Source organism: Carlito syrichta, unplaced genomic scaffold, assembly GCF_000164805.1.
Source record: "Carlito syrichta isolate Samal-C Ts95f unplaced genomic scaffold, Tarsius_syrichta-2.0.1 Scaffold120490, whole genome shotgun sequence".
Taxonomy (NCBI): Eukaryota; Metazoa; Chordata; class Mammalia; order Primates; family Tarsiidae; genus Carlito; species Carlito syrichta.
This window is the reverse complement of record NW_007064586.1, coordinates 335038-347486: the sequence shown is the minus strand read 5'-3', so window position 1 is coordinate 347486 and position 12449 is coordinate 335038. Positions and strand designations below refer to the sequence as shown.

General features: G+C 50.7%; 1 protein-coding gene across 3 annotated transcripts; it reads left to right on the top strand.

Moving 5' to 3' along the window:
* Positions 1 to 405: 405 nt before the first annotated feature.
* On the top strand, positions 406 to 7332 carry TMEM138 (transmembrane protein 138). Of its 3 annotated transcripts, none has more exons than XM_021707553.1 (5): positions 406 to 521; positions 2535 to 2801; positions 4144 to 4315; positions 6396 to 6471; positions 6737 to 7332. In XM_021707553.1, the coding sequence occupies exons 2-5, from the start codon at positions 2674 to 2676 to the stop codon at positions 6847 to 6849; spliced, it is 489 nt and encodes a 162-aa protein (XP_021563228.1). In that variant the 5' UTR covers positions 406 to 521; positions 2535 to 2673; the 3' UTR covers positions 6850 to 7332. The 3 variants fall into 3 exon arrangements, with proteins under 3 accessions (XP_021563228.1, XP_021563229.1, XP_008046250.1); XM_021707554.1 differs by having other exon boundaries at positions 2532 to 2801; positions 6740 to 7332; XM_008048059.1 differs by having other exon boundaries at positions 2532 to 2801.
* The last annotated feature ends 5117 nt before the right edge of the window (positions 7333 to 12449 follow it).

Sequence of the window (12449 nt, the reverse complement as noted above, 5' to 3'; positions counted from 1 at the left end):
CACCGCCCTAAAATGGGGTGGCCAGCGCCGCCTCGCGCCTTTATAGGCTCCAGGCACTTTCGGTCGCGCGCAAGGCCTCCTGGGAAATGAAGTCCGGAGCCCCGGGGACGCCTGCTTCCCAGCGTGCTGGTCCCCGCAACTCCGGTTCCCCCGCGGACGGTTCCTCCCCAGGTCCGGGTTCCGGACCCAGCAGTGCTGAGATGCAAGTGCCCTGTCCGCCACCCCGCCCCCATCCCGAGGAAGCGGAAATGCTCGGGTGGACGCGAAGCCTCCCGCCAGCGGCCGGCCCTCGACAAGGCCTCGCGCGGCGTGGGCGGGAGGCCTGAGCGGTCGGCGGCGCTGGGAGGGTCGGGAGCGGGACGGGCCCGCTCCAGCTTCAAACATGGTGGCCGGGCTGGCCAGAGGGGAGCGGGAAACCCTGCATCGCCGGAGCCCGCGGCCGCCATCCATTTCCGGAACTTAAAGTCGTTTTCCGGAAGCCAGGATGATGTCCCCATGACAACCGACGTTGGGTCCTGGAGGTGAGAGGGTTGTTGATAAGGAGTGGGTAAAGTGACCAGGCGTCAGGGTTTTGTTGCTATTGTTTTGCGTTCGGGTGTTTTTTTGGTTGCTTTCGCCAGGTGAATCCCATTTCCGAGTGGGTTGGGAAGCGTAAGGAGTGCTGCTCCGGGGACAAAGGGAAGGCGGCAGGTAGCGGTGGACCCAGGGGGAAGAGCGCCTCCTTCGCTTGCGAATCTCCTCTGCCCTGAGCGGGGAGACGATCGGAGGGAGCGATGGGCGTTTCTGGGTGACAGATCCTCGCAGCAGCCCCCAGTGTGGCCTGTGAAGTCGTGGTTAATTAAGAGCACGGATTTGGCCGGGCTTGGCGGCTCAGCCTGTAATCCCAGCGCTTTGGGAAGCCGAGGCGAGTGAATTGCCAAAAAAAAAAGAGCACGGATTTGGCGTCACACCTCGTTATGAATCCTGGCTCTGCTCGCTTGCGACTTGGAGGCGTGACTTCGACTCTGACCCCTGCGTCCTTGCCTGTAGATGGGGGGCAGGTCCCACCTTGCCTCGTTGTTGCGAGGGTTAAATGAGATGATCCTGGTTGACAAGGTTGTCATGGTGCTGGGACCTGCCTAAGGGATGGATAACTGTCGGTGTTCTTTAGTGAATGGAGAAACTGGGTCCGAAAAAACCGGTTCAGACATCCAGTAAGGTGGGACTTTTCCATCAGGTGAGGGGGAGGAGGTGCCATAACCTCTCAGCCTCTGTAAAATGGGGATTTTGTGCATTATCATGGCTGCTTCTCAAGATGGTTGTGGGATGAAGTAAGGTTATAAATATGAAAAGAGCTCGCAAATAACAAAACATTTTACAGATGTTAATCTAGTCACTCTCTAACATTCCAGAGCATTTTGAAATTTGTGTATAGATTTGATCCAGCTACAGGGTCACAGGACACCCCCAGAGCAGCTTGAGGGACTTGGAATATATGAAAATGAAGGCCCAGCTCCACTTACCTGGTGACACAGTGCTGCTGCCATAACCTTAAACAGAGTTTTACAGGAGGGCACGATTTCCTCTGCTTTTTCTACCGACAGCTCTTGCCACTTCTGTGCCGACATTTTTCCCACCGTTGCTGTTCAGCTCTTGAGTTATGTAAGAGGCAGCTTAATGCAGTGGTTAAGAGCACAGACTGGACCCAGACTGCCTGGATCTGAATCCCATCTCTACCACTCACTAGCTATGTGACCCTGGAGAAATTATTTTACCTCCCTGGGCCTCAGTTTCCTCATTTGTAAAATGGAGAAAATAATGTATCTTCTACCTCATGAGGTTATTGTGAAGTTTAAATAATCTTTTTTTTTTTGAGTTGGAATCTCACTCTGTCGCCCAGACTGGAGTGCAGTAGCATGCTCCCGGCCATCCCAGCCTCGACCTGCTGGGCTCCAGCGATCCCTCCACCTCAGCCTTCCAAGTAGCCGGAACAATAGGCACACACTACCATGCCCGGCTAATTTTTGATTTATTGTAGAGACAAGGTCTCGCCAAGTTGCCCGGGTGGGTCTCGAACCCGCGGCTCAGGCAATTCACTCACCTCAGCCTCTCACAGTGCTGGGATTACAGGCTGAGCCACCGAGCCTGGCCAAGTTTAAATCATCTTAATGCTTAAAATAGTTCCTGGCACATTGTAAATGGTATATAGGGGGTTGCTGCTATTACCATTATTTTTACTATTCTTAGTGCTTAGAACAGTTCCTGGCACATGCTAAGTGATGCTATTATTAGTATTACTACTACTATGTGTCCACACTTCTCTGTAATACCGCCAGATGCCTTTGGTTGGTAAGAGGTCTGCATTTAGACAGTTCCAGAGACAGGTTTGAGGGTGACGAGCCCTAGAATAAATGATTTGTGGGTTTTTTAGTTTGTTGGTTTTGTTCGCTGAACTATCCCAAGCGCCTGGAATTGTGCCTGGCACCCAGTAGTCCTCCATACATGTTTTTTGTATTAATCCGTTTCTAACCTTGCCTCACTTTTTGCTCCAGCAGGCCCTCACTTTAGAGCAAGGGAAGCAGCTCTGATTCAGAGGAACAAGAAGTCTCTCCCTCTGTGGTGGGGGGGAGATCGGGAGCTGTTTTCTGGGGAACTGTGGAATGTGCCCGTGGGGCCCAAGAAAGGAGAAGCCAAATGCTACAGACCAACAACTACAGCCTGGTGCTGGCCCTGCAGTTCCTGCTGCTGTCCTATGACCTCTTCGTCAATTCCTTCTCGGAGCTGCTCCGAATGGCCCCTGTCATCCAGCTGGTGCTCTTCATGTGAGTTCAGCGGGTGGCTCTGGAATGCTGAACCCACGCACAACTAAAAAGTACTTCCTAGATAGAGAGATCAGGGAAGAGTAAAATGTAACATTGTCCCAGGCTCTCCACGGTGCACAGATAGGGTCACAGGTCCTGTTTTTGCAAACTTCATAAGGGTGGAGGATGAAGGCAGCAGTTCACATGTGAAGTGAGAATCAGATGCTGGTCCTGTCATATTCTCCATCTGTGAGTAGAAATACTGTCTTCGTTGTGAAAGAGGATTACAAAATGGCAGGTTAAAAAGAGGATCATATTTTTCTTTTAAGATTTTTTTTTTTTAGTCAGGGTCCCACTCTGTTGCTCAGCCTGGATTGCAGTGGCACAATCATGGCTCACCAACCTCAACCTCTTGGGTTCAAGCAGTCCTCCTGCCTCAGCCTCCCAGTTAGCTGGGACTATACGCGTACACCACCATGCTTGGCTAATTTTTTAATGTTTTTGTAGAGACAAGATTTCCCTATGTTGCCCAGGCTGATCTCGAACTCTGGGACTCAAGTGATTCTCCCGCCTCAGCCTCCAAAAGTGCTGGGATTACAGGCTTACCACACCTGGCCTGGGCAATCATATTAATAATATATATGAATCCCATAGGATGGAAACTTGGCATTTATCCTTCCCAATGATTTATAGACTCCTTGAGGCACTTTCTAAGCTGAAAACCCCCATCTTGGACATGGCCTTCCTTTATTCCACAAGTATTCATTGACCTGCCAGACAGCGTTCTGGTTGCATTGATAAAGCTAACAGCCCCTGGTCTCATGGGGTCTCCACTGTAGGGGAGCAAGACCATTAAACGGGGCTCGCTTCACACAGGGATGTCATGCAGTGGCCGTGGTGCAGTTGCCGGGGGGAGGGCAGTGCGGTTAAAGGAGAGTCTTGAGAGGTTACACTTGAGTTGAGACTTGAATGGCACAAAGGCATAGCCACGTGCATCAGGGAAGTATATTGTTATCTGGCCAGAAGACGCTGTCTGGTAGGACCAGCCAGCGATGTGATGATGGGCAGGGCTGGCATGGACGTAGGAAGGCAGCCAGCTTCTCAGAAGTGCCCACTGTCGTGACTGAGTTAAAAGTGTCCCAGCAGGAAAGCCTTGTCTGTGGACTGTGACTCAGCTGATGGGACCAGTGGACAGTTTTACTTCATGTCATCTGGGTCCCAAACCTATGCTGTCTCTGTGTGGGTTCTGGATGACTGTGTCACAGGGAAGGACTGACTTCCGGGTGTCGCTCAGGACACAGGGCCGGCTCTTGGGTCCCATGCAGGCCTGCATTGGGCTGTCCTTTGTTTTCTGTGTCTGCAGCATCCAGGATATTGCAGTCCTCTTCAACATCATCATCATCTTCCTCATGTTCTTCAACACCTTCGTCTTCCAGGCTGGCCTGGTCAGCCTCCTGTTCCGTAAGTTCAAAGGGACCATCATCCTGACAGCCGTGTACCTTGCCTTCAGCATCTCCCTTCATGTCTGGATCATGGTAAGAGCAGAACTCTGAACTCTACTTCTTTTTTTTTTTGAATCAGGGTCTCACTCTGTTGCCCAGGCTGGAGTGCAGTAGCACAATCATGGCTCACCGCAGCTTCGACCTCCTGGGCTCAGATCCTTCTACCTCAGCCTCCTGAGTAGCTGGGACTATAGGTGCACACTACCATACCCAGCTAATTTTTTGATTTCTTGTAGAAAACGGGGATCTCACTGTGTTGTCTAGGCTGATTTTGAACTCCGGGCCTCAAGCAGGCCTCCTACCTCAGCCTCCCAAAGTGCTGGGGTTAGAAGCATGAGCCACCGCATTGGGCCTAAACTCTTGAATCCTTGAAGGACTAGGAATACCTTTTCCCTGGGACCCAGCTTCATTCTTCAACACCTCACACAACCTTAGTAGGAAACGGATGAAGCGCAAGTGGTGCTGGCCACTTGTGCCCAGTCTTTAGTGTGGAAGACCAGCCTTGTCCGAGGGCCGAGGGAACTCTTCGGGAACCTCTGGTTTACCTTTGCCCCAGACAGGCCTACCAGGGCTAAAGTGGGCAGTTGAATACGTCTCGACATTAGCTATTTGGCCGGGTGGGTATTGGCACCAGCTGTCTTGGGCATCAGTGTCCCATGGCCAATGCCATAGGCAATGGATGTTTTGGGGAGTGACCAAGCAAGAGTGCCACATATACCTCACGCCCTCTGCCAAGAGTGCCTCACGCCCTCTGCCAAGTCTTACCACTTAAACGAGGAGAACCAGCCTCCAGAAGGTCTCCCTTTGGTTCTAAGATGGGCCTCAGGTCTGATCCAGTTGGCACGGTGGCAGATGTCTTCAACTTCCGAGTCTTTGTCTCTTTGGGTGTCTCGTGTTTCCGCGGACTCATTTTGATGGGACACTTAACACCTCAGGCTTCTCTAGTCACTTCTTACTAAAGCCACCTTCTCAGTGAAGTTGGGTGACCCCTGTGATTCCACAGAGAGGAGTGTTGCTCCCAGGAAGGAAGCCGAGCAGGGCTGGGGTCTCTAGGTGCTTCATGAGGAGGATTCTGAGCTGTGGTTCCTGTTGCCCAAAGAGGTGTGACTTCGTGCTCTAAGTCATTAATCTCCTTAAACCCTGAGTGCACCGACCCCTTTATCTGACAGGAGCTGAGCTGGCAGTTTTCAAGGCGAGACAGTGCCCAGCTGAGCTCCTGTGATCATGTGTAGTGTTTCTCCTTGGCAAAGGCTGTGGGGCGAAGGGGATAAATGACTTACTTCCTCGCCAGGGTTCAAAGGATATTCCCTTTGCTGCAGGAAAGGGAGCCTGAGGCCCCTTCAGGAAACACTCCTTGGGTGGTGAAAGGAAGGTGGAGGGGAGGGTCAGGTGAGCACAGTTTTAAAGCAAGTGGCAGCCAGGCATGGTAGCTCACGCCTGTAATCCCGGTACTTTGGGAGGCTGAGGTGAGAGGAATACCTAAGCCTAGGGTTTTGAGACCAGCCTGTGCAACTTGGCAAGACCTCGTCTCTACAATAAATGATAAAAAATTAGCTGAAGCCGGGCTCGGTGGCTCAGCCTGTGATCCCGCGCCTTTGAGAGGCTGAGGTGAGTGGATTGCCTGAGCCTGCGGTTCGAGACCCGCCTGGGCAGCGAGACCTCATCTCTACAATAAATCAAAAAATCAGCCGGGCGTGGTAGCACATGCCTGTAATCCCGGCTACCCGGAAGGCTGAGGCAGAAGGATCGCTGGAGCCCAGCAGGTCGAGGCTGCGGTGACCGGGAGCGGTCACTGCACTCCAGTCTGGGCAACAGAGTGAGATTCCAACTCAAAAAAAAAATTAGCTGGGTGTGGTGGCACACGCCTGTACTTTCAGCTACTTGGATGGCTGAGGCGGAAGGATCGCCTGAGCCCAGCAGGTCGAGGCTGCAGTGCAGGGTCGGCCCTGTGTGCCACTGCACTCCAGGCTGGGTGTCAGAGTGAGACCTCAGACTCAAAGAAAATAAAAATAAAAATAGATAAAGCGAGCAGCATCTCTGTAGCTGACCAGGTTGGCGACATGAGGGCCTCATGTGCCATTGACTCTTCTCTGTCTCCTCATATCTTCCTCAGAACTTGCGCTGGAAAGACTCCAACAGCTTCGTGTGGACAGATGGACTCCAGACACTGTTTGTATTCCAGAGACTAGGTAAGGCCCAGCACAGTGGCAGGCCTCACTGGGCTCCCACAGCCGTCTCTGGCAGGGAGGGCCTTGATCCAGGCTCCCTGTCACAGCTGGCCTAGGATGGTTGGGACAGCCACGCCAGGAACAGCAGAGACAACTGCCCTCTGCCCTTTCTGAGGGACCATGGGAAATCACAAGGCAAGGCCCCTCGGCCTCATCAGAGTCTGTCCCAAGCCTGGCATGAGTGCTTGGGAGCGGCCCTGACACCTTCCTTGCTTGTCCCCCACAGCAGCAGTGCTTTACTGTTACTTCTACAAACGGACCGCCGTGAGACTGGGCGACCCTCGCTTCTACCAGGACTCTTTGTGGCTGCGCAAGGAGTTCATGCAAGTCCGCAGGTGACCACCTCCCGTCGCGCCCACGGATGCCATGGAAGCCGTGTTTGTGGCTCTGCAAGCAGGGTCGGCCCTGTGTACCAGGAAGCAGCTGGACTTCCCTAGGGGGGCTCGGCTGGGTATGTCCAGCATTCTAGAAGGAAGATCTTCCCTTGCAAACCAGTGTCGCAGCAGACCCCAGCACACACTGCCCCCTCGCTCCCGCCTCAGGCCTGCCCCTTTCCTGCCTGTCCTGCTCCGTGCCCGTCATTGGCTGGGACTTCTCTTTCCCTCAGAGGGTTTGGTGGCTCCTACCCCTGTGAAGCTGTTTGCATACCCTGGGACAGAAGGACCCCCAGCCCTTCCCTTCCGCCAGTGACTGGAAGACTTGAAGAACAGTATGTCAGTTATGTGCTCCTGACCAAGCCCATTTCAGACAACTAGATTTTATACCCACAGCACTTTTTCACATTTTATAAATAGGAAATAAATGAAATTTTTTTTGCCATAAGTGGTGGAGTCTGTCTGGCTGGCTAGATGTCTTCACGGGTAAGAGGCATGCCAAGTTCTAGCTTCAGCTTCTGCTTGGCCCAGTGGCCCATACAGATATTTATTGAGCCCCATTATGAGGACAAGGGTTTTTTGCAGACATTCAAGATGTAATTTGAATTCCAGACATCTCTGTTCCCTTTAGACTCTCCGTGTCAGAGGCCTAAACTACCCGCAGAAGAGTAAACACGTTTTGGCAAAAGAAATTTGTGAAACTTAGGCCCAAGGTAACAGTTTCCTACTGGCAAAATAATGTGTAACAAACCACCACCACACTTCAGGGACCTACAACAGGAATCCACAACTTGGCCTTTGTATCTCAGGGCTCAGCTGATCTGGGCTGGGCCAGGTGTTTCTACTGGGCTTGCTCTTGTGGCTGGTCAGCTGTGATGATCTCGGGATCCTTTGGCTGTCGGCTCACCTAGGATGACCTCAGCTGAAATGACTAGAGCCTGGTTCACTTGACTCAGCCTCCAGCCAACTAACCCGGAACTGTTCACATGATAGTGACAGAGCAAGGGAGCCCCAGAGGCGCTCCCAGCTAAGCCTCTGCTTGTGGTATAGTTCTTAAACACCATTAGTCACAGCAAGCCATGTGACTGGGCCCAGCTGACAAAGCAGGAAAGCACGACAAAGTGTCTGGGCCAAAGGTAAGGATGCCTGGAAGGTGAAGACTGGGACATGGATCCAATCAGTCCCTCACCCTAGAGCTACTCTGTGGAACGTGTTCCTCGCAGACTTTTCGGCATAGGGGTTGGGAACCTTTTCTGTGAAGGGCCGGATGTAGCATTTTAGATTCTGAAGGGGCAACTACGCAACCGTGACAGAGAAGCATGCAGGCGGCTGTAGCTAACTCGTAAATGATATGTGTAGATGTACTCGACTGTGTCTACAGACATGGAAATTGAAGTTTCATAGGATTTGCAGGTGTCACCAAACATCCTTTTGATTCTTTGCCAACATGTAAAAATATAAAAAATGATCCTTAGTTCATGGGCCACAAAACCAGGCTGGATTTGGCCCCTGGGCCATAGTTTGCCAACTGCTGCTTTTGGAGCCTGGAACAAATTCTGTGGAAAGAGTTGAAGTATAGGGAGCAGATGTCACGATCTGAACACACATTAAGGCAAGGTACAGCAGTCGAATGTCTAAGGTCCCAGCCTTGAATCATCTCACTAGAATAAAGGCTCTGACGTTCTAACAAAGCTACCATCTGCATTTATTATACTATGTCTTTTCTTTCTTTTCTTCTTAGAGGGTCTCAGTCAGTAGCCCAGACTAGAGTGCACTGGCACAATCACAGCTCACTGCAGCCTCAGCCTTCTGGGTTCAAGCGATCCTCCCACCTCAGCCCCTGAGTATCTGGGACTCCAGGCACATGCCAAAAGACCTGGCTAATTTTTGAGATTTTTTTTTTTTTTTTTTGTAAAAAAGAGGTCTTGCTATGTTTGCCTAAGCTGGTCTCCAACTTGTGGACTCAAGCGATTCTTTGGCCTCCCAAAGTGGTGAGATTACAGGCATGATCCACTGCCCCAGATCCTATGTACATACTTCTAATAGACAAAGTAATAACACTTCAGAAACTTTTTTTTTTTTTTTTGAGTTGGAGTCTCACTCCATTGCCCACGCTGGTGTGCGGTGGCATGCTCACGGCCACCCCAGCGTCAACCTGCTGGGCTCCAGCGATCCTTCCACCCCAGCCTTCCAAGTAGCCAGAACCACAGGTGCATGTTACTACACCCAGCAAATTTTTTGATTTATTGTAGAGAAGAGGTCTTGCCAAGTTGCCCAGGCTGGTCTTGAACCCCTGCGCTCAGGCAATCCTCTCGTCTCCACCTCCCAAAATGCTAGGATTACAGGTATGAGCCACTGCACCCAGCTCGGAATCATTTTTGCAAGAAAAAATTGCCATAATCCTACTCCCATCGCTCATTTAAAATCCTTGGCAACGTGTGTATGCGTTTTATACTCACTTGTGATTATTGGCAATAGGCCATAAAATACTTTGCTTTTTTCTCATTGTGTCATAACAAAAATATGTATATATTTGGTCTTTGCTCTATTCTTGGCATCTGGCTCCTAAAAGCCTTGGACTCTCCAAAGTGATTAGTTCTAACAGATGACTGGTGACTGGGGGCTCCTGGATTGCCTGAGGATATGGGCTGGTTGCCAGGGGAACCAACCATGTATTCAAAGGGCTGGAACTTTCAGCCCTGCCCCTGACCTCTGGGGAGCAGAAGGAACTGGAGATTGAGTTAATCACCAACAAGTGGCCATATGTAACAAGACCTCCACAGGCCTGGTGCCATGGCTCATGCCTGTAATCCCAGCATTTTGGAGGCCAAGGCAGGAGGATCACTTGAGAGAGACCACGAGCTTGAGACCAGTCTGGGCAACATAGTGAGACCTCATGACTACAAAAAATACAAAAACAAAATTAGCCAGGCGTGATGGCATGTGCCTGTAATCCCAGCTAACCAGGAGGCTGAGGCAGGAGCATCTCTTGAGCCTAGGAGGTCAAGGCTGCAGTGAACTGTGATTGTGCCACTGCACTCCAGCCTGGGCAACAGAGTGAGACACTCAAAAAAAGAAAGGTTGGTGACCACACCCTGGCACAGCACTGAGAGGGTGGCAGGACTGGGATTGCATGGACATTCCCTGCCCCTTCTCCCTACTTTGCCCAGTGCACCTCTTCCCTCTGGCCATTCCAGAGTTGTTTCATTTTATATCAAACCAGTTATCTAATAAGTAAACTATTTTCCTGAGTTCAGTGACAGTCTTTTGAACCCAAGGAGAGAGTCATGGGAATCCCTGATACATATCTAGTTGGTCAAACTTACAATTGGATCTGCAGTGGCAGCAGCCTTGTGGGACAGAGCCCTGTTTAACCCGTGGGCCCTGATGCTAGCGCCAGGTAGACAATGTCAAAATTGATCGTAGGACACCCAGCTGGTGTTGAAGAATTGGTCAGTGTAGGAAAAAAATCCCACACCATTTGGTGTCAGAAGTGAAGTGGTGTGAGTATAGAAGAAATAGTTTTCTCTTTTATTCACTTGGTAGCAGAAATATGTTTTTAAGGTATGTAAATTAACCCCTAGGGACAGTCAGCTTTCAAAGTTCAGTCAAAGAAAAGAAGCATCTTAAAGGTGCTTAGAGACCGGGCGAAGTGGCTCATGCCTGTAATCCCAGCACTTTGGGAGGCTGCGGAGGGAGGATTGTTTGAGCCCAGGAGTTCAAGACCAGGCTGGGTAACATGGCAAGACTTCGTCTCTCCAAAAAAATAGCTGGGTGTGGTGGCACCGGTCTGTAGTCTCAGCTACTTGAGAGGCTGAGGCAGGAGGTTAACTTGAGCCCAGGATTTCAAGGCTGCAGCGAGTTATGATCATGCCACTGCACTCCAGCCTGGGTGACAGTGTGAGTCCCTGTATCTAATTAAATAAATAAAGGTGCTTAGAGATTTCCATATTTAGTAGGATGTTCTAGTCAGGAACTAGAAAAATCAGATAAAATACCCCCAAAAATTTCTCTTTTTTTTTTGAGCTGGAGTCTCACTCTGTCGCCCAGGCTGGAGTGCAGTGGCACACTCACAACCACCCCAGCATCAACCTGCTGGGCTCCGGCAATCCTTTCACCTCAGCCTTCCAAGTAGCCGGAACTACAGGAGCACACTGCCCGGCTAATTTTTTATTTATGTAGAGACAAGGTCTCACCAAGTTGCCCGGGCTGGTCTCCAACCCGCGGGCTCAGGCAGTCCCCTCGCCTTGGCCTCCCAAAGTGCTGGGATTACAGGCTGAGCCACTGAGCCTGGCCAAAATCTGGTTTTATGTAATATGACTCTAATAGTTTTTGACAGGCTAGTGCTTTTTATTAGGTCAAGAAATTATGTAGGGAAACATATAATGTTTTTTCTTTCACCGTTTCCTTGCTGGACAGATAACTTGGGAGCTGATCGGTTCAATTCAGTCAGGGACTCCATGGTTTGAGGCTGGACTGCAATTTTCTTTTTTTTTTTGAGTTGGAGTCTCACTCTGTCGCCCAGACTGGAGTGCAGTGGCTGCTCCCGGCCACCGCAGCCTCGACCTGCTGGGCTCTGGCGATCCTTCCGCCTCACCCTTCCAAGTAACTGGAATTACAGGCGTGCGCCACCATGCCCGGTTAATTTTTTTTTTATTTATTGTAGAGATGAGGTCTTGCCAAGTTGCCCAGGTGGGTCTCGAACCCGTGGGCTCAGGCAATCCACTCACCTAAGCCTCTCAAAGACGCGGGATTACAGGCTGAGCCACCGAGCCCGGCTAGCTGGATTGCAATTTTGACACGTGTCAGGCTACCTGTTTCATCCTGTCGTAAGGAGCCTTCCTGAGAATTCGAATCATCCACACGATCAGCCAAAAAGTCTACTCTGCTTTTCAGAGGTTTGAGGCTTAGATTTTTTTTTTTAATAGCTTCTGATTCTACATGGCTTTAGAATGTGGTAAACATCTCAAGGAGAACATTTTATTATGTCTTAAAGGTTCGCAAGTCCCCACCTTTGTCCCTCCAGTGTTATGAGGCCACTCAACTCAACCAGCTTCCCTGCTCCTCAGCTGTCGCCCTCTGTCTGGGCAATGCTTGGATTCTCAGCCTCTTGCTCAAACCCAGAAGCAGTAAGTGCCCTAGGGAGACACTGCTGCAATTGTCAGCTCACTTCTGACGAGTCTCTCTGCTCTAGAATTATAGGCTCTGTGGTCCTTCTGATTTTAGCAGCTCACTGAGGCTATTAAAAAGAGAATTTAGCCTGGCTTGGTGGCTCAGCCTGTAATCCTAGCCCTTTGGGAGGCCAAGGCAAGTGGATTGCCTGAGTCCAAGGGTTCAAGACCCACCTGGGCAACTTGGCGAGACCTCATCTCTAAAATAAATCCAAAAAATTAGCCGGGCTTGGTAGTATGCGCCTGTTGTTCTGGCTACTTTACTCAAAAAATATAAATAAAACCAGATTTTAAAAAATGGAAAATAGAGCCGGGCTCAGTGGCTCAGCCTGTAATCCCGCGCCTTTGGGAGGCTGAGATGAGTGGATTGCCTGAGCCCGCGGGTTCGAGACCC